This window comes from Agelaius tricolor, unplaced genomic scaffold, assembly GCF_023055355.1.
Source record: "Agelaius tricolor isolate 1412-34295 unplaced genomic scaffold, bAgeTri1.0.p SCAF_14, whole genome shotgun sequence".
NCBI classification, from domain to species: domain Eukaryota; kingdom Metazoa; phylum Chordata; class Aves; order Passeriformes; family Icteridae; genus Agelaius; species Agelaius tricolor.
In genome coordinates this window covers 20337563-20359663 of record NW_027269274.1, presented here as the reverse complement: position 1 = coordinate 20359663, position 22101 = coordinate 20337563, and the positions used below count along the sequence as shown (strand labels likewise).

At 46.6% G+C, this 22101-nt stretch overlaps 1 protein-coding gene across 1 annotated transcript in view; it reads right to left on the bottom strand.

Annotated features, from left to right (window-relative positions):
* Nucleotides 1-3136: 3136 nt before the first annotated feature.
* The window catches only part of FBLN2 (fibulin 2), a 95653-nt gene continuing 76688 nt past the window's right edge, over nucleotides 3137-22101 (bottom strand). The window contains exons 9-17 of the mRNA XM_071440087.1: nucleotides 18823-18957; nucleotides 17587-17724; nucleotides 17156-17299; nucleotides 12987-13115; nucleotides 11630-11755; nucleotides 10512-10628; nucleotides 9425-9553; nucleotides 7105-7228; nucleotides 3137-4978 (exon numbers count right to left, since the gene is read on the bottom strand). Of these exons, the coding sequence (XP_071296188.1) occupies nucleotides 4621-4978; nucleotides 7105-7228; nucleotides 9425-9553; nucleotides 10512-10628; nucleotides 11630-11755; nucleotides 12987-13115; nucleotides 17156-17299; nucleotides 17587-17724; nucleotides 18823-18957 (1400 nt within the window). The 3' untranslated portion in view covers nucleotides 3137-4620. The remainder of the gene's footprint in view (nucleotides 4979-7104; nucleotides 7229-9424; nucleotides 9554-10511; nucleotides 10629-11629; nucleotides 11756-12986; nucleotides 13116-17155; nucleotides 17300-17586; nucleotides 17725-18822; nucleotides 18958-22101) is intronic.

Sequence of the window (22101 nt, the reverse complement as noted above, 5' to 3'; positions counted from 1 at the left end):
CTGACTCCTTCAGATGGCCTTTCCATAATCAGTGTTTCTCTTCAGAAACTCAGCACTTCCTCGGGAGGTTGAGTGCTCGAGTTACAGACTATTAGCAATGAACCAAATCTCATGAACCTTGCACAGAACTAATTTAATTTCCTTTCCCACACATTCTGGGCTCACTAACCAGACTCTGGGTCACCTGTAAGCACAAGGTACCTCACCTGAGACCAATTCTTCACCCAGAGTGAGCCTGGGCTTTATGTCCTATGGGGCAGTGAGATCAGAGACCCTTCTGCTGCAGCCTAGCCCCAGCATCACCAGTTCAGCCCCTCCATCCCACCACCACGGCACCATCCCATGTTCCAAACATCCTGCTGTGCATTTATGCACTGAACACAATCCTTGGCTGCCACACAAGAACTCACTGATGTACAAAGGCTCTCGTCCCACCCCTCCGGTCACAGCGTGTAGGGCAGGCACCACAATGGCATCCTCTTCCTCTCCAGCCCTTGCTAAAAAGGGAAAATTCACTGCAGATGTTGTCATTTTTAACCCCAAACTAACAGGAGCCTCAGCTTATAGGAAGAGAACGTGCAAGAGAAAAAACTGTGCTTTAAAAGACAAAAGGCTCAAGTTTGTGACTTCAGCTTCACATCATTGAAACCAGATATAATTAAATCCTGCTTTTCAGTAGCCACTTCAAAATGAGTGTCTCTGTAATGCAGAGAACACTGGAAGTGTGAAGACACTTTTTATTTGACCTCAAAATCTATTTTTACTCCACAATCCTAATTCTCCACAGCTGGAACTTTCTCTTCCCCTGGCATGGGTGGGAGCAAAGGAAAGACAAAGGCAAAAAAAGGCAAATGAATGGGAAAACCATCTCCCTAGGTGTGAGGCAGGTCTGCAGAAGGACACAGAGGAACACAAAAGGACAATGTGTGCGTGCCCCCCATGGCCAGGGTCTACCAAAGGTGTGCCAGGGGCTGCCCAATGGAACAGGGGTGGAGAGGGGTCAGCCCTGCCCTCACTCTCCAAGATGCCCTCAGCTGACAAAGGCACTGGGACCTTTGCACAAGAGGCTCTCATGCTCTGAAGTTGAGGAGATATTGCAGAATGGCTCTTATTACAACTTTTTGCTATAAAATCTGTCTGAAATTTATTCTTTTCCTGAATCTGATAAAATTGATATAATTGACTGAATAACTGGTATAGAGAAATAACAGAGAATGAAAGTCTGGTTGGGATATCTTGGAGGAAATGTAAAACTTTGGGCCCATTAACAGCTCCCTCCCCTGCTCTGGTCCCCCAGTGTGAGGAGAAGGAGCGAGGCCCAGGCTGAGCCATCCAAGGCCTTTCCCTGCCCCAGGCTCACACAGGAATGCTGGCACAGGCTGCCAGCACCTGCAGTGACCCACAGACATGTATTTACACACAAAGACATTGTAAAGCACTTCCTCCCTGCTCCAGAAAGGGAACAATTTAAAATATGAGGTAAAAACATCTCTCTCACCCGTGTTCTGCTATTTCAACTCTGTTATGTACATTCCAGTCCAAATAAAACCTGATGCTTCTTTCTGGAATAAACCCACTCAAATTTCCAACAAACACACAGAGGAACATTTCTTCTTCTTTCCAACGGCTCATTTGATCTTGCTCAGTCTCTGGGATCACTGGATCTCCCAAGGAATACAACAGCAGAGTGCAGAGAGGTCAGATTTTATCGAGGCAGGAGCAAGTAAAGCTGAGCAGAGCAGAGCAGGCCTTGCTCAGGCAGGTCACAGTAAGGCCATTTCCATCCTGGGGAACACACCAATAATCTGAGTTTTCACACATATAGAACAGATGCCCCAAGTCAGCTGTAATTCTTTATGAGGTTTGCAGCTGTTGTCTTCCTCATGAGTTTATCAGCTTGCACAGCTCTTGTGTAGCTGCTCTTAATTCACCTCAACCAGGCAAGGGGTGGGGGGGCCACAAAAGAGCAAAGGGAATAAATGAAACCTACTCAAAAGAAAAGAAAAAGAAATACAGCCCAGGCCTGATGTCTTTCCACTGAGACCTCCTGTGCACATAGACACACAGACAGGTTACCCAGCCAAATAAAGGGAAAGAGCATTCCTGGAGATGGGGACTGGGCCTTTGGGAGCTGGACCCGTTGAAGGAGACCAAAATTCCAGTTCAAGGCCATTTACACCACGTGAAAGCACATCCCCCCTGCAGGTGGGGCTGAGGCTGCTCAAGCTCAGCCACAGGAACTGCCCCAGGGCAGAGCTAAGGGTGCAGTGCTGGCTGCTCCTGCTCCCCCTTGAACTGACAGGGAGAACTCTTTGGGTTGGAAAAAGGTTAAACACTCCTCTGGTTCATCTGGAAGCAGAAGAATGTGAAGTTATCTCCTGAAATCCTTCCCCTTGTTTTGACCAGCTGCACTGAGCAACCCTTTCTAACATTTCTCAACTACAGATGAAGACACCCTTCTTCCTAGCAGAGCATTTTCCTTCTAATAGTATGCAAAGCCTTCCCTAAAACTTTCTTCATCAATTACCTGTCTAGAAAATGAAGAGCTGGTGCTAAGAACTGCCAGATCCTTAATATGATTGACTGTGGCTGGTTTTAGTCAGCAAAAGGTCTCCCAGTAACAAATGTCTTGTCCATTTGTTCTCTGACAAGAAGCACAGTCGAGGCCTGCGCATCATTTGTGCTCCATCAAATCCTAATACTGATGGAAAACTCTGGGTTTTGGTGACTCCTGACGTGCCCCAGTGGGGTTTGGAGAAATGTGTCACCCCTGAACGTGTGCAGGATGGATCTGGAAGGCCTGGAGCTGTAAGATAGGAATTAATTGGAATGACAAATTGCACAAGCCTGTGTTTCTCAGCTGGCACTTCCCTGTTACATGCTTACAAAACTGTTAACTATGGAAAACAAAAGATGGATGGAAGATCTTTTACTAAATGGTTTTTATAGGAAAAAACAAAGAGAAGTTTGATGTAGGCAAGCTCACAGATAGGCCTTGTTTTACAGCTGGGGAACGTAAATAAATTTTCCCTGCTAATGGGATTTTATGGTCTCAGATACAGAAAGATTTGCCCTTTATTTTAAGAACATCTAAATTAAAGGAGTGACTCAAAGTAGTAGAGACTGGCCTGGGGATACAGTGAATACCTCTCACCATATAGGTGATGAGACTTTCAGATACAATTTTTACAACATAATAAAATTGTTGAATATGGCATAAAAACGTGTAAGATTTAATTTCTCCATTTCTTTTTGTGTACACATCAATCAAAGTAAGATCGACTGTGGAAAAGAACAGGATTTTGTTTTGTCAAGAAAGGCTGGATCCTTGAGGTCCCATCCAACCTGGGATTCTAGGATTATTAAACTGAAGAGAAATAAACATCCATATCTTGTAGCTATGTTTTTCCTTTAAAACATTTTGCAGAATAATTACAGCTGAAACAAAGGAAGCTCAGAAAATTGCAACACTGGAGCTTTTTGGGGAAGGGAAAAAAAAAAACAACAGCCAAAAAGAAGTTCTGATATTCATTTCTAACTTCTAATAAATACTTCAATTATATTATGCTTTGCCAGATCTGGCCTCTAACTTTGGACTTCATCCAGTTCCCTGAAGAACCAAAGGAAATCAAGCTCAAAACTTTGGTTGTGCTCTTTTCTAAATGGCAAAATACAACCCACCAATTTCACTGGCATTTCATTTGGCAACACCACTGGAGCCATTTTCCTGAAGCAGAGAAGCAAATCCCTTTTTTGTCTATTTAAAACTGCAAGTTATTGCTCAGGGACATGCCCAAGCTTTTAAACAAGGAGCAGTAATTATTATTTCATTATTTCCATTTGGACATTCCTTTAAGAATGACAAAGCTTCACATCTGCACTTACGTATTATAGAGTGAGGAACAGAGGAACACCAACACTTTCAAAGACAACTACTAAAAATGGCAATGTGAGCTTTTACCTTAAAGTGTAACATTCTGGCAAGGCCTTGGTCTTGCAAATATTCAGCACATGAGCATTCCTACTAAAGCAAGATTCATCCATAGGCTTTTTCACTGGTGGATTTTCCTTTTATTTATATATATTTTAAGGCAACATATTATGAAAGTTGGAAGGAGGAAAATAACCTGGGAGCAGGAGGTGGGGTCCCCATCAGTGTCCATGGATGGCCTTGGACTCAGCACCTCAGCAGAGACATCCCAGTGAGGCCACTGGCCCAACCAAATCAGAACTTTGTGTCAGAAAAATAAATCATTCCATGTTTTTTTTTCCCAGTACTCCCACATGAACACCTTCCCTCTCTAGTGCAATACCCTGCAGAAGTGACTACACCTAAAAATAATTGCTAAGAAAAGGTTCCAGCATTTATCACAAGGTCTGTACTGCCTTTCTAACCCTTCCTTTGTTTGCTGGCAGATGATGATGTACAGAATTGCATAGGAAAACAGAACATAAAAAGATAAAAATTAACTTAATTTACACAACCAATAAGAAAGTTTAAAGCAACGAAAGAAAAATAATATAAAGGCTAGATACATGAAATGCCAGTTCAACGGTATTAAGCTTTGGTAGAACAGTTAAAGAGCATAGCACCAATAAAATCCAACGTCAGCGCAGGCTTCAGTAGGCATGAGCTGTGATGAAAATGTAGATTTTGGCAAGAAAAGTGGTGTAGGTTCCCTGGCGCCAGAGTTTCATTTCCACATCCAGCAGGAAGTCTTTGGGCTCCTTGACCTGGCGCTGCAGGTAGACGATGCCGGTGTAGGCGTTGAGGCGGCGGGTGCTGAAGAAGCCCTCCTCATTGCCGCGGGTGATGGTGAGCGCGATGCTGTCCCCGGCGTAGGCGGGCGACGGCCCGATGCGGAAGATGTGCGCGGGCACCACGATGTTGGTCTGGAAGTTGAGCTGGTAGTAGGTGATGCGCACCGGCGTGTTCTGGCACTCCAGGTAGTTGAAGCAGTTGATGCGCTCACACCTCCTGGGGAAAGAGGAGAGAGGCACCTTCAGCGGCCAGGGAACAGCAGGGAAAAACATGAAAACCTGGGGGCATTGCCAAGGATTGGACTGACTGATGCCTTGATGCTGTGGTGTGATGTATTTGCCTGTCTCAGTCATCCCAATTCTTTCCCCAGGTGTGCCAATCACCTCTCCCTTCCCCTCCTTTGGCCCCTGCTGAGTGCTGTCCATCAATCCTGGCATTCCAGCAAGGGCTTCGTGTGATTGGCAAAGTTCAAAAGATGCCTCTCAGCCCTGGGGACATCGGGCCATCCATCCAGGTGTCATTTGTCCCCTGACACTCCCCCCCTTACCTTGTTGGTGGGATCCCTACCCCTTCCCTGCCCCTCTCCCCAGGGTTAAAAGACACAGCAACCACAGCGGTTCTCTGTTCTGTTGGAGCAGTTGCTGCATTCAGAGGCCCATGTGCCAGGAATAAAGCTCTGGATCAAAACCCTCCAGCAGAACCCGACTCCTTTTCCTTCCCCTCGCCTTGAAGTCTCTCTGCCAGAGGTAAACCTGAGCTCCTGCAAGCCTGGACTTGGTCCCAAGCACCCAGCTGCAGCATCCAGCCAGCCAAAGGTGTCTCTGAGGTGAAACCACCAAACACCCAGCTTAGCCAAAGGTGTCTCTGAGGTGAAACCACCACACATCCAGCCAGCCAAAGGTGTCTGTGAGGTGAAACCACCACAGCTGCCACCTCTGGTCAAGCAGCAAGGGCCAGACGAGCCCAGGCACGTTCCATCCGGCAATATTGGGATTTAATTTCAATACCTTAGGATTTCAGCTTTTATATTTTTCATGCATTTGTAATCCTGCAATTCTTTAGTGTATAACTCCAAACTCCATACAGAGTGTCAGCTGAAGCTTTCCCATTTTGGGCAGACACAACAATTCCTCTCTGGGCCTGGCAGTCAAGGACACCTCACTGCCTCAGGCCCCCAGAGATGGAAACAAAAATGAGTTTGGGGGGAGCAAACTTGGGGTAAATTACTTCATTACCTGAAGCCGTAATTGGAAGATTAACCCCCAATATGCAAATGGACCAAACTTATAAAAAAAGTATAAAAACCTCTGACTACACATTTTGGGTGTAGCCCCCGGGGGGGGGGTTTTCTACCCTAAATGTACTTGAAGGCCCTTCAATAAATATAACAGCTTTTTATTCTCTTAATTTTGTCTGGCCTCTGTTTTTAGGTAGTCCCATCAGGACAAACGGCATTCCCAAACCTCAGTGTGTGATCAGCAGCTGCTTGTTCTGCCCTGCCAGTGCCCAGGACACCTCTGGGTGTGCAGATGAGAGCAGCACAGCCCGAGGCACAGATCACAGCCTGGGGAGAGCGAGGGGAAGCTCCACAGGAACAGCCAGAGCCAGGCTGCACGGCACAGAGCCGGGACAGGGAGCCAGGGGCTCATCACCGGCAGGGCTGGGGCACTGCTCCAAGAAAATAACAATGAGACCCCTTGAAAAGGTACCTAAAACACCTTGGGAAACAAACTCCTCAACTGGCAAAGCTGCTCAGTTCTGTAAGGCAGGAAAAGTATGTTTTAAGCCATAAGCAACTAAATATGGGTTCCCAAAGCACTGGCAGCCACCAAGGCAGAAAATGGGCAGGGAGACTTTGGGGCTTCTGAGCCCCAGCTGCTGAGGAGCTGGGGATGTGCCATTCCCAGAATCCTGTGGCCTGGCAAGCTCAGTATCCTCCTCCCTTTCAGCACTCCCTGAGGAACTGCATTGTGAGTATTAAGCAGGGAGCCCCAAACCCACTGTCAAAGTGGAGCACTGAGCAGCCTGGCTGCTCCTGCTCTGATACAAACAGCACAGAAGATCATACTTTAAAACATAATTATAAACAGAGACATTTTAGAGCTGCAAGGAGAGCTGCAGGCTCTGGTTTCTGTTGTTCCAGCAGCAGCTGGAGGGCAAACAGGGGCTCTAGGGCTTGAGAGAATGAAGGATAACCAGACACAAATTCTGCATAGGGAAGGTTTATGAGCTCCAGGTACCGAAGCAGCTTCTCAGAGCACCCACACCCACCCACAAACTAAGCACCACACAGCAGCAGAGGCACTGGGCTGGCTCTGGTGCTGCCCCAAGGCCATACTCACATGTCAGACACCTTCCTGTAGTTGGAAGGGCACTCGAAGGACAGGCAGCGGAAGCTGCCCTGGATGTTGTAGCAAGTCTCTGCAGCTGAACAGTTGTGGCTTCCTATTGCACACTCATCAATATCTAAGAAGAAACACAAGAAAAAGAGGTTCTAAGTTCAAAAGTAAGAATTAGTTCCTAGTATTTTTCAGGAATAAACAAACCCCACCAGGATATAATTGAGCTATGCTAAAAGACAACAGGACCTTCTCACTGACTTTTTGAGACTGGAGAAAGCTGGGCTGTGCCAGAAGAATGCATCTGTGCATGAAGGTAGCTCTGGATTAAAGCAGAGCAACTGAAATAAATCTGGAGTTAAAGCAAGCAAAGGCAAAGTGGTCACTGCTGTCCTAGAGGATCCAGGAGATGTGGAACATGGGAACTCAGAACAACCCTTCAGAACAAGGCACAGAGTTTAGAAAACCTAAATACAAATATCTCCCCATAATGAGATGTAATTACAGAAGACATAATAAAGAGCACTTAAAAGCTCATAGACACCAAAGAATAATGTGGCTACCTAAATAACACATAGCCACAAGCCCAAACCATGGGCCTGATAATACTGAAAGCCAGATGCAGAGACAAGGATCCAGCCTGAGCAGGAAGCATTGGCAGAGCCCTGGCAGTCACACTGTGTACTCCCAAACGTCTAGACAATGCACAGAGGCTTTAAAATGAAATAAATTCCAACAGACAAGGCATGTGGACTGCGTAGGGCCCTGCAGCTCTGTCGATTCTCACAGAGCAGAGACTCTTAGAGGGAAATCACAGCCTTCCACTCCCTCCATTCCCCTGGGATGAGAACTGATCTCACATACTGAACCGGCTGGTTTAAAAGTCTTGCAAAGAAAAGTATACAATAGGAAATAGGAGGGAATCAAAGTCAAGTAAATCCCTTGCTGGTTCTCAGCAGTGCCCGTAGGTGAAAAGAAAATTTCTTCCATATTGCAATCATTGTCATGAAAGCACTCCCTGTACCACTTTGGCTGCGCTGCAAAACGCCACAGGCAGTTTCTGCAAAAAAGATCCATATGCTGAGCCACTACTCCATGAGATACAACTCATCTTTTGAAAATAGGGTACAAGGAACATTCCACCAGTAACTCTTCAGAACTGGTCAGATGATGAGCAGCTGGAGCCAGATCTTTAGCTGGGGGGAACCAACATTATCTCCCTGCACAGAGGAGCCAACAACAGAGCCAATACCAACCCAGCCTTCCTTTGACCACATTTTCAGACACACCTCAGTATCTGCCCAAACTTGTATCTACAGTCCTGCAGAGCTCCAAAAAGGGGATATATCCAGGGGAGCTGCAGTTTTCTAAAGGTGAACTTTATGTAAGAATTTAAGTGCATATGGATATTACCGCAATCATACTTAAAAACACATTTGAAAATATTTTAAAACATTTCTAAAGGATTTTAATTGTCATTTCATCTGCTTCACTGCTCCACAGTCAGGATTAAGTATGCTCATGCTGCTCAGGATTTACACAGAGAAAATTCACTGCCATTAGCACTCAGAATTCAAGCACAGGAGATACATAACCAAATTCTTCATTACATGAAGGGTTCCTGAAAGAGCCAGGGCAGGAAATGCCTGGCAGTTGGTGTAAGGACTGCAGGAATGTGCAGAGGACTAAAGGTAATCATATCCTCCATCAGGTTACACAGGCAGTGCATCGTTTGGAAAGGGGGGTTCAGCTCAGAACCACACAGCTGCACACCAGATGAAAACCACCCGACTCCCAGGAGACATCTCCACAATTCTGAGGAAAAGGGGTGTGTGAGGGGAGAGTACTTGTCATTTCACTAACATTTATTAATGCCAGCACGATTAAGCTTAGGTGACTCTGCTGGATGGCCAAGTTTCAATTACAGCACCAACATTTAATCTCCCAGTTTTCTGGAGGAGAAAACTGTAACTCATAAAACAGCCACAGATTTCTACATCTGGCACCTCTAATACCCCTGATCATTGAGTGCTGTTCCAAGGTGCACACACAGCTCGTGTGAGTCATCAAGTGCCTCAGTTTGAGGGATGAAGTGGGCTCCTGGGGAATTCATTGAAGCAATTAGCTCACACTGACAGCTGAGTTGCCACAGCACTTTCTTCTAGCACAGGAAAACTGACTTTGCAGATACCAGTATTTGGCAACTTTGTCGAAGACTGACTTTGGAACAGTGACTGATACAAAGCATGGAGGTTTGACTGAGCAGCTGTAATGGCTGAGCTGAGTGCAAGGGTGTGAGTGGCCCACTGCTCAGGGCTGTTACCTCTGCAGGTCCTGCCGTTGGCTGCCATGGTGTAGCCCTGCTCAGGACAGGCGCACTGGTAGCTGCCGGGGACGTTGACGCAGCGGAAGGTGCAGAGGATGCCGGCGCTCTGGGCACACTCGTCAATGTCTGTGCAAAGAACACAGTCACAGCCCCAGCACACAAAACAAACCAAAAAGCAAAACACAGATCTGCAAAGGCAGGCTGCAGGACACCAGGAAACTCTCACCTGACACATTTGTAATATATTGCTAAACGTGAGCACAACCATGGAGGGCTGGCATTGCTTTGGTGCTTTCTGAAATGCTGAACACCAGCCTGCTCCCAGAAATACTGGCTGCAAGCAGTACACACTCATGGGAAGGAATAATGAGGGTGGGGCATGTCTGAGTTTGAAGCACTGTCTCTCTCTCTGGTGCCTCTGTAATTGAGAGAATCATAGAATCACAGACTGGTTTAGGCTGGAAGGGAGCTTAAAGCTCATTCCACCCCCTGCCATAGGCAGGGACACCTTCCACAAGACCAGGCTGGGCCTGGCTTTGAACGCTCCGGGGATGGGAAATGTCTCTGGTCAACCTGTTCCAGGGCCTCACTCCCCTTTCAGCAATGAATTTTTCACCAGGCTTCCCTGTGCTAGCAAGGGTGTTGGCTTCATCATTCCTTAAACAGAGACTCTCCAGCATGTCAGTGCTGGTAACTTCAGCTAAAGAGGTAAAACCCTTCCTCTCTATTCTGATCACTCTGCTCCTCATTCACTATGAGCAGCGGTCAGAGCAAACCTTCACTCAGCAGTGCAGGTGTTCATTGATGCAATACAGGAATATCTTCCCACCTGATTTCTTCAGTCAGCTCTGGCCCCATGAAACCCTTACAACAACCTCCCTGGCTGTGCAGTCCCACAGCTGTGCTCCACCCACTGAACTGCACTGTGCAGTAGCTGAGTGACCTTTGGCAGCCTCTGTGGCAGCTGTAGCTCACAACCATCTTCAGGCATCACCTGCAGCATCAGGGGCTGCTGAGGGTCAGAGAGTTCTTCCTGCTACAAGGAATAAACACACGCCCCTGACCTGGTGAGGCAGCACCTTACCTTTACAGGAATGCCCATCTTCAGCCAGCTGGAAGCCTTGCCTGCAGTAGCACTGGTAGGAACCATAAACATTGGCACACTCCTGGCTGCAGGGACTGTTATCACATTCATTCACATCTGCATCCAAAAACAAACACACAGAGATGGTCACAGTGCTTCAGAACAGCGTCTTCTACCCTTTCCTGCCCCTGAAAACCTTTACCTTCCAGTCACAGTGACTAAGAAAGGACTAATTTGTCCCTATTTTTCCTGCTCCCTAGGCAGAATGCCAAGAAGCTGGAGCATGTCTGTTGCACCTGAATTTCATTTCTCCATATGCCAATGGAAACACACACACATGCAGACATATGTTTCAGACTTCATAGATTTCAGTTCACTAAAATATGTAATTGTTCACTAAAAAAATCATGGAGAACTCAAAAATTTTCCATTCAATCCAAAGTCATTTTTTGTAAGTTTTGTCATTACCAAGTTTCATCTTTATCAAAATTTGAATGGTTTCCTGTTTTAACTTTGTTCTGTTCTCCTGTCATCTTAAAGGAAAGCAAAGAGTACATGGGGAAAGAAAGAAAAAGGAGAAACTTGCTGACACTCATCTGACAACTCCAGTGTTTGAGGAATGTTTGAAAGAGCTGGGACTGTTTAGCCTGGAGAAGAGGAGGCTTAGAGGTGACCTTATTGCTCTCTACACCTTCCTGAAGGGAGGCTGTAGTCAGGTGGGGTCGGTCTCTTCCATCAGGCAGCACTGACAGAACTGGAGAACACAGCCTCAAGCTACGTCAGGGAAGGTACAAGTTGGATTTTAGGAAGAAAATTTTCACCAAAAGAATAAAGTACTGGAATGCTCTTCCCAGGGAGGTGGTAGAATCACCATGTCTGGATGTGTTTAAAAAACGACTGGACATGGCACTTGGTGTTATAGTCTAGCTGAGGTGTTAGGACATGGGTTGGACTCGATGATCTTAAGAGGTCTCTTCCAACCTCATTCTGTGATTCTGTGATTCTGTGACTGCAAATCTGAGCACACAAAGGTTACTGCCTTTATATTTCACCTCAAGGCCTCCTCCCAAGGCCCCCAGTTCCCCCAGCAGCTCGTTCCTCACGGAGGAGCGCGGTACCTTCGCAGTGCTTGCCGTCGTAGGAGAGGCGGAAGCCAGAGGAGCAGGAGCAGTGGTAGGAGCCGGGCGTGTTCTCACACGTGTGCTGGCACAGGCGCCCGGGGTAGTTCCAGCACTCGTTTATGTCTGCCAGCAACAAGCAAACCCACAATCAGCTGAGGGACACGAGCAAACGAGGTGCAGGAGGGTATTTATTAAAGTGTCAGAGATTGGTTTGCAGAGCGTGAAGTGCTGCAATCTCGGGTTGTGTGAGGCTGTGTGACTCTGAGCTCTAATTGCTGCACAGGGGGGACCAAAGACAAAGTGCTGTGTCATGGCTCTTGGGAGGACAGTGATGGAACCTTCAGACAGACAAACTCCCACAGCAGCAGAAGCATAACCCACAGGGAAGGACTCTGCACATGGCTTAAGTGATAACCTGCAGTTAAGGCAAGCCAAGGGCGCCTGGTCCCAAATCCCAGCTGGGAGGGACAGAGCCCTGGATGTGCTGCACAGCCCAGTTCTGGAGGTGATGCCACCCTTTTCTGAGGAACTGCACAGCACACCTCAGACTGCAATGGTGCTGAGCTCAGCACACCTCAGGCTGCAATGGTGCTGAGCATGGCACAACTCAGACTGCAATGGTGCTGAGCTCAGCACACCTCAGACTGCAATGGTGCTGAGCATGGCACAACTCAGACTGCAATGGTGCTGAGCTCAGCACACCCCAGACTGCACTGGTGCTGAGCATGGCACAATCAGACTGCAGTGGTGCTGAGCACCGCACACCTCAGCCTGCAATGGTGCTGAGCACTGCACACCTCAGGCTGCAATGGTGCTGAGCACTGCACAATCAGACTGCAGTGGTGCTGAGCACTGCACAATCAGACTGCAGTGGTGCTGAGCATAGCACAACTCAGACTGCAATAGTGCTGAGCACTGCAAAACTCATGCTGCAGTGGTGCTGAGCACTGCACACCTCAGGCTGCAGTGGTGCTGAGCACTGCACACCTCAGCCTGCAGTGGTGCTGAGCATGGCACACCTCAGGCTGCAGTGGTGCTGAGCATGGCACAATCAGACTGCAGTGGTGCTGAGCACTGCACACCTCAGCCTGCAGTGGTGCTGAGCATGGCACACCTCAGGCTGCAGTGGTGCTGAGCACTGCACAATCAGACTGCAGTGGTGCTGAGCATAGCACACCTCAGGCTGCAGTGGTGCTGAGCACTGCACACCTCAGGCTGCAGTGGTGCTGAGCACTGCACAATCAGACTGCAATGGTGCTGAGCACTGCACAATCAGACTGCAGTGGTGCTGAGCAGCGCCGCAGGGCCCAGGCTCAGGCAGGGTGAGCTGCCAGCCCCCCCCTGCCCCACGTACCGATGCAGCTGCGGCTGAAGGCGTCGTACTGATAGCCCATCCTGCAGTCACAGCGATAGCCCCCGGGCAGGTTGTGGCACAGCTGCCCCTCTCCACACCGGTGCACCCCAGTCTGGCACTCGTCCACATCTGCAGAGCCAGAGAGGGCATCAGCATCAGTACAGTTTGCTTAAAACCAGTGTTTATAAAGAGACACAAAAAGGTCCATTTAATGGCAGGGTTAGAAACTGGACAGGAGAAATACCACCAGCTCATCCCTCTGTGCTCTTCTCAGAGGCAGTTGAGTCAAACCTGGGAAAAGCAGAGCCTTACCTTCAAAGTGAAAATGGTAACTGGACTTGAAATGGGGTTCTCCCAGTATATTCTGCATTTCAGTGTAAACACACTTTGATTCTGATCAAACCATGACATTTAAACCCCCCATTCTGATGTTCTGCTATTCCATGAGTCACACCAAGCCATTTAAAGCAAAACAAGAACCAGCCAGAAATTCTGCTCATCCCTTCAATTAAAGCAATTGCTATTTTCATCTCCACCTGCCCTCTCAGTCTGCTCCTGCTGTCTACCTTTTGCTCTTTCTCAATGTTGATTTTTTTCTTTTCTCAATCAGCTCCCATTTTCATATTCCCCACGGCCTCTCATCCAAAATCCAATACCAACAAATTAGTTGCTTCTCCACTCACACACATCATTTCCAATCTCATTGAAACATCCTTGGAGGAAGATGAGAGTTTTCAATACAGGCTGATTTACAAGACTTGCAACATGACTAAATAGCTCATCAGCATCTAACAAATCCCTCTTACCATCTGTGACAAGAAGCATCAAAAAGTCTGATTAACCCTCAGAACTGTGTTTTTCTTCAAGTATTCCAAGCTTTGCCACTTCCTAAGCCAACATATCCTGATTTTTTCCTATTGTTCACATCTTCAACTACTTTTACAATCCAAATCCCTGTTCATGTAATTGTGCAACCTCGTCCAACTGGGACTCCTGCTCCAGACGCATTTGCAAAGGGCTTTGGCCACAAGCCAGGGCAGGCAGGGCACTGTGGGGAGGGGCACCTGACCAGGCCACAGTGGGAAGAGTGGGGTCATGGGAATTAGCAGTATGCTAACAGGACTATCCTGTATTTGGTCAAGTTTCCAGTTCTTGTTTCCTGTTGGCTCCATGCTAGTTCATGTAAGGTCAGGTTCTGAGCTCACCTTCGTGATTGCACCTGTGTCCCTATACCTGTCTGCATTTGCCCTGCCCAGGGATCTTTGGAATCTTGCCTCTGTAACCTGCACCATGTTTTGTTATTTTGGTTATTACAGTTTGTATCTTCTGGGCTATTCCACTGTTCCCATTTCTCATTTATTAGGAGCTCCTCCCAGCCAAGCTCACAGTGAGCTTCTAAGCCCATCTGTAATAATCATCAGGATGGATCTCTAAGGCTGGAAATTCACCATACTGCCCTATCTGAATTCATAAATTTGAGCACTGAATCATTTCAGAGGGCTCCTGGGCAGTTCTCCATCAAACAACAGCCTTGGAGAGGCTGCACCCACACAGTCCCTGCTGGCACCGGGGTCAGGGATGGCAGGGAGTGCCCTCACCATGCAGGAACTCCTGACAGGAACTGAGATTTCTGCTGGAACACTGAGTTACCAGTTTTCTTTTAATCAGAGGTAGCAGCAAAAACAGGGAAGTCTCTAATGCAGATAATTTGTAAAGTAGCAGCTTTATTTGTAATGAATTCATTGTCTGCAACCAGTTTGCTAGTTTGTCCAAAATTCTGCATTCCATTGCATTCAGACTTTAATTAGTTCTAGGGCATTACACCATCAGAACTGTGCCGTATTTCACACTTACAGCAGTTTTCAGCTAAATTTAAGAGGCAGGTTTTAATAACTCATTTGCTAAATCAGAAAATCTGAGCATTTTAAAGACAGATGAATTCTCTAAACAGAGGAGATGACCCTACAAGTGTCGTTCTGCTGAAGAAACACGTGCAGATGATGTTTTTACTACTGTGAAATGAATAAATCTGATTCAGGGATCTAATTAGCTATTGTAATGCCTCACAGACACTAGTCTTTATCACAGAGAGAGGAAATTAGGACCATATGCTTTTCTTCTTTCTTCTCTGTGCTCTCTGCCTACTTTAAAAAAAGCCATTCAAAAAAATACCAAACAACACAGACCAGCAGTAGGGACAGAGTGCACACAGCAAAGACAGAGAAATCACTAATTAACATCAATTATGTTTTCCCAAAATCAAGCTAGAGAAGCCTCCTTATGGCTGCTCCTGAAGAGCCTTGAGAGTGCTGTAAAGCAGAGACTGAAGACCATCAGGAATCACAATGCATTGTGTTATCTCACTGTGCTCTAGAGCAGAGATGCTGGAGGATTAATGGCAATTTCCTCCTCTCTCCTGGATTTACACACAGTAACTTTTTTTTTTAGGAACAGCTGGGGAGAAAAGCTGGATTCTTTCTGTCCCATCAACTTGAAATTTAGGAACATAACTTGCCCCAGCTACTACAGAATCATAGAATCATTAAGGATGGAAAGGGCCTTCAAGATCACCAAGTCCAGCTGTTGATCCAGCACCACCATGTTCACCACTAAGCCATGTCCCCAGGTGCCACATCCACGTGGGTTTTGGCCATGTCCAGGGATGGGGACTGCACCCTTGCCCTCATTTGCATGCAGGGCAAAGGCTGCTGGCCCTGCAGCCAGGACAGCTGTGCTGCTCAGGGCTGACTGCTGCCTTGTGGAGAAATGGCATTCAGGGAGACTCTGGCGTGGTGGTCACCCTAAAAACAACCTTGGGTAACCACACACCAGGTGGTGCAACCATACCCAGCCCAGGTGGCCTGGCTGACAAAGGATTGATCAAAAGCAGCAGCAGAACTGAGAGGTTCTGAGTGTCTGCACAGAACTGAGAGGAACAGCACTTTTGGAGCTTCTAAGAACTGAAATATTCCAGGCTGTAACATGACAGCAAAGAACACTGCACTGCTTTGCCCTGCACTTACAAAACACAGTATTTGGAAGCTTTCTCAATTTCCTCAGTTGCACACATAACCTGTTCCTTCCAAATCTGCTACTTCCAAATCTTCTCCACCTTTCCACTGGCCACGCATGGTCTGGATAGTACAGGGGGCAAATGAGGGGAGGTAGATGATAATGAAGAGCAAAAAGGTGAATGCAGAAATATCTGTGGAAATGGGGTCTAGCTGTACCACTGGTGTGCACTACAAGCTGCTAACCATGGCCAAATTAATGGCTCTCAACACAGTTCCCAGCCACCTACAGCACTACAAAGCACATTTTGTTAATCTGCCATCCTTCCTTTATTCCAGGGGAAGGTAGGTAAAAATCACTGGGATATCACCACTAAGCAAACTGCTGCTTTGTCATTTCTTTTTTTCTTTTCCCCCACTGTCATTTCAGGATTTCCTATCTTATGTAACCTGGAACATGGGGAATCAGAGAACATCCAGCCAGCCTTGCCTTGGGCACCAGGGACTGAGCTTCCCAGCCCTTGGTGCCTCATGTGCTCATTTACAAACAAATGCTAACAAGCACTGAAATCTGCTATTCTGAGTCAGTAACTCCCTAAATACACTGGAACAAACACAAATCAGGATCAAGCTGCATGCCAGCCTATATGAATATTTCATATACTCATTCTCCTCAGAACTTTTTTCACACACTGAGAATTTATCCTAAACACCCTCACAAGTGGATGTAATGGGGAACACCATGCACAGAACATCCCTACAAAGAAAATCCACGTGGTGCTAGTCTTGTGAGCCCCCAAAACCAGCATGCCTTGTTTACTGCAGATCACTTCACTTCCAGGGAGGTACTACAAAAACCACCTAGGCATTGTGGTCTTGACTGACAGGATGAATTTAAAAAGTATTAAAACACACTCTCTCCAGAGTGGAAGTCAGCGAAACCTGCAGCCAAAACCAGTTGCTGAGCATACCAAGAGAAACTCTATGGAGCAATGAGACATCAGGATCCTGCAGCACAAACAAATCCCAGAGCTGCAGGGACAGCAAATTCCCACTCCTCAAACACATTTAGGAATCTGGCAATAACTGCAAATATCTCTTTGGAAATGAAATAGATGTTTCCCCTGGGAGACCCCCCCAGCCCCAGGCTGGCCTCACCGACGCAGCGCGTGCCCTCCTCGTTGGAGTGGTACCCTCGGCTGCAGCTCAGCATGTTCCTCTGGCACGTGTAGGAGCCCACAGTGTTGATGCAGTTGAATCCTGGCTTACAGGGCTCAGGGAGAGACGTGCACTCATTGATATCTGGTGAAGAACATGAACAGAGCAGTGAGAGATGCTGTGTAACCCTTCTGGTCTGCTTTCTTCCAACTGTCACTTCTTTTTCTTCACTTCAGTTTCTCGTGCTACAAAGATAAGGTTGATGAAGGTCTGCTGTGGGGATAGCTCCAAATTCAACATGCAAATATGGGCAGCAGCATTAAGCTCACAGCAGGGTTTACAGAAAACTCCAGCTCCAAGGGGTCAGTGCACAGCTCCCAAGAGGCCCAGGAGCTGAAGCACAGGGCACAGACCCTGCTGCTCACACTCACCCACACAGTTGCCCTCGGGGTCCTGCAGGAAGCCATCCATGCAGCGCTGCTTTGACTCACAGTAGAAGGAGCCCTCTGTGTTCTGACAAACAAAGTTCACCTTGCAGCTGTGAGTTCCTCTCTGGCACTCATCGATATCTGTTAGCACACAAAACACCACACTGGGGTGAGCTCAGCTCTACCTTTCAGTGGCCTTCATGGCCAGCTAACCTCCAGAAAGGAAATTAGGAGGCATTATTTCAACAGACACGTGTTACCAATGGGAAATCTGAGGGTTAAGTGTGTGTGCTGTTGGACATCACTTCAGGATTTGTCAGGTCCTGCAGCAAATTTGATTCAGGTCCCTACTGCCTCATTCACAGCATCTCTTGCAACCCACAAATACCAAAATATCTGCAGTTTCTTACAGGCTACTGTAAAACAGTTTGTAAATATAATAATCCTCTATAATCCATTTTCAAGACTAGAAAGTAAATTAGATTAGTAATAAATGTTAGAAATGCTCTAGAATCAGCCAACAGAACAAGGCATTCACAAAACAGCCTCTTCAAGTAAACCAAGCTTTATTTATGACAGCTGTTTATAAAGGGAGATTTCTGGTAATTTCTATTTTATGGCTTTATGTTCTACATCAAAAGCTAAGCTCTTTCCTTAGGCATCTCTTACTGCAGCTGTCAGGAAACTGTAAAACGTGTAAGTGTAAATAACAGTGAGTTTTGCCCTGAAGGCAGGGCACGTGTGTCCCTTACACACTCCTGTGCTGCTGTGAGCATTGATGTTCCCTTCTTTGTTAGTCACCTACAGGGGCAGGGGGGATGAAGAATAACTTCTTGACCCATTCCAAATGTTTACATGTAAATGTAAATAAATGCTGACAAGGATTCTGAACACAGAAAGGATGGGGCTGTCAGCCCCATGTTCCATTCAGGCTGGGAATTTTTGCTGGAATCATCAGCAAACAGCATCAGCTGAGCCAGGTAGAGGAGCTAAGGGGGATTCCTCCTTTAGGGAGATGTCAAATCCTAATTCAGAAGGTTTTATCCATGTTCTAAGTAATTTACAGTTATCCCTGGAAACCATTTCAAATGAGTGAATGTGCAGGAAGAGCCTGTAAAGCCCAACACCTCCATGTTGAGCAGCCTTTTTTAGCTGCAGCGCTGGTATCACAGAACAGCAAGACCAGAATGCTCTGCAATCCTTTCCCTCTCTGTGTGAGAGCTGAGGACCATCCCTTACCTACACACTCGCCGTCCTTCAGCTCGTGGCCGGGCTGGCAGCTCAGCTCCTGCAGGCAGCGGAAGGAGCCCATGGTGTTGACACAGTGCTCTCTCCTCTGGCAGGTGTGTCTCTCTGTCACACACTCGTTGATGTCTGTGAGAAAGAGGGAACAAATCAGTGCCAGAGGATACCAAGGGATCTCCCTCTTCCTGCTCTTCTGGAGGGAGCAGAAAGCTCAGATGAAGGACACTCAATACAGGCTTTGTTACAGGGCTCTGATGATGGAAGATGCTTTTAGTCCAGGCTCTTTAGTTAGCACAGAGTGACTGAAGAGACACAAATCACAGGGGGATTTCCTCCTCCTCCCCTCTTCCCAAATGCCATGGGGATGGTGCAGGCACTGGGGACGGGGATGGACAGAACTGAGGAAAGGCAGGGTGGGCAGAGGATTGATGACCAGCTGGTGGTGAAGGGATGGGAACTCCTGGACAAGGGAATGAGAAAGGGATTAATGGCCCTTGCTTCTCTCCAGACTTCCACAGCCCAGGCCACTGAGCAGCCCTGCTGCCTTAGGCCAGGCTGCCAGGGGCTGCTGGGGGAGCACAGCCCAGGGATGGGAGCTGAGGCTGCCTGCTGAGCTGGGTCATGTTGACACCTATTCCCTAAGGAATACAGCACTGGGACTGGATATGCAGGAACTCATGGAGAGGAACTCTGATAGCTCAATCAAGTCTGTAAATTTGTATTTAGAGCTTTAAAGAGATTTGATTTCAGCAAGTGGAGTAGTGAAAAAGTTCTTTTTAAGAAATCACTTGAACACAAGATTGCAGAGCATGGGACAGGGAAGGAATATGAAACACCTTTAAAATTATATGTTTTGATAGGCTTGGATGAAATAATCTAAAATTCAGGTTTTGCTTATGTTAATAATGAAAGCTAGAACAGCATGATGAGCAAATACTTAGAAGCAACAAAAAGGGGCAGAGACTGGGAAGAGAAATTTTCTTGCCAACCTCCACAAAACCTCACACATTCCCAGTTCTATATAAAGCTAAGAATTGCTAGAGCTAACAAAAGCCAAATGTGACCAGCACCATTACCAGTCCTCTGGCTGCTCTGTGCATGAAGCTGTTTTCATACTACACAATAAAGCAAGTATTGTTTAAATCAGATTTTCATTTTGGCTGGTAGAACCTCATTCTCAGATAAGTACATCAATATATGACTTCCCCTGTGGAGCATGAAAACAGGAAAAGCCATTCGAGAAGATTTTTGTATTTAAAAATGTGTCAGCTGGTTTTCTAGCAAAGAAATGAGGAGAAGCACCAAAACCCTTCAGTTCCTGGTGGGTTTGGATAACTGGTGATGTGCAATGAGTTTTCCAAGACCAGCATTAGCTTGGTTGCATTCCACTTCTCACTTATTCCTATTTTCCTTTTTTTTTTTTGTTTTTCTCACTGTGTGCCATTGCCACTCTCCACATGCTCTGGGCTTGCTTTCCAAAGCACCTGGTTAATCCACAGCAAGGTCCTGCCCATCACCTGGATCTCTTTCTACCTGTCCCACATGAAGTCTGAGCTCCGGCACTGAGGGGCAGGTCCTTGCCTGCCCCAAAGTTCCTGCAGGGTTATGTCCCCCTGATGCCTGTGTAGTTTCCCACTTTCTATTAATTGGTATTATCACAATGGAGTAGAGTAAGAGTAATTTCAGAAGTGATCTTGTGGGGGTAGCAAAACCCCCCCCACATGCTGGGAGATGAATGTGAGGTGCTGTGGTAGATCCCTCTCACCTACTTAGACTTAGTTCTTTAAAAATTTTGATTTTTTAAAAAATTTATTTTAGAGGAAACCAGCAATGGATGGCCACTTAATAGCACCCAAAGCACTGCAAGACTTTCTGCTGGCTGTACCACAGATCTGAGATTATCTGCTCTTGCAAACCACAAAAAGGCTCTCACATAAACAAACTGACAGCATCACACTGCAGCTCATGAGCTTGAGTCAGTCCAGCACCATGTCAAAAGAGAAAGGATGTTTGTGACATATGAACCAAAGAGGGTAGGAGGCATTCCATGTGATCAGCAGGTGGATATTGAGTAACATGCATAAAAAAAAAGTTGTGATTTAACAGAGAGAAAAAAAATCTAATATGATTTCATGTTTTGTCTATGTTTTTGATTCAATTTTCAAAACTTTGAGTGCTTGAAAAAATATGCAGAACTAGCTGGAACATATCTGAGGAAATTAAAATGATGGAAACTGGCAGATTACAAAGCAGTGTTCTCATTTTCAATGGAAGTTTTGTGCACATGAGACACTGACAAGTCCTACAGCCTGACTGTGAGCTGGGCTGAGCTGCAAGGCTTAAACCCTGAGCCATGGCCAAGCAAGGTTCAGCTCTGCCTGTTCAGAGTCAGGGCAGGAGCCCCTGGCTGTGCCATCAGGCCAGCTGCCAGCCCACCACAGTCTCCTGGCCAGTTTAGCATGCAAACATGCCTGGTTTTGTTAATTTTTCTAAACAAATTCCTAAATTTGCCATAGAATCCAGAGTGCCCGTGACCTGTCTCCCTCCAGTCCTGGAGCCAACTCCACAAGTCAGTAAGATGCTTGACAGAGCACTAGGAATAACAGGAGTTATGTTTTCAGTCTCAAACACAGCTAATTCCAACACTGGACCAGCTGTGGGATTCATCTAACCCAATTAAGGCTCCGAGGGAGGGTAAGATGATGTTTTCTTTAAAAAACAGGGAAAAGAGGAAAAATATCTCAGTACTACACTGAAAACAAGTCACACGGTTAATTTTTGAGGAATCTACTCCGTCTCTGTGTGTGGCAGCAACATTCCTCACTTTATGTCAGCAAAACCCAGAATGAAATGCAATCATGTAATAACTCTTTTTTTTCCACAGAACTGTTGCTGAAAACAGCAACACACACATGATCCCTGAGCACATCTGTTGCACCTAAGAGCTGGCATTTCTGCCATCAACATTTTACCTACTGCTATTTATTTCAATATGCACTTTGACATCAAAACCTCATTTTGATGCACTTTCTATTAAAAAAGTGAAATCCAGACTTTTCTTGTGCTGCATCTGCAGTTTCTCATTATTTTTTCCTCTTCAAATCACCTCAGCTCTGTTGGCTTTATGGGACACATCTGTGCAATGCAGGCACTTTGTTATTTTGCAACCACCCACCCTGCGGATCCAGGAATAAAGAGACCATGTCCTGCTCCCTGTCAGGAGGGAACTGAGGTGGGAGTAGCAAAGGCAGGAGCAGAGCTGTCAGTGTGCAG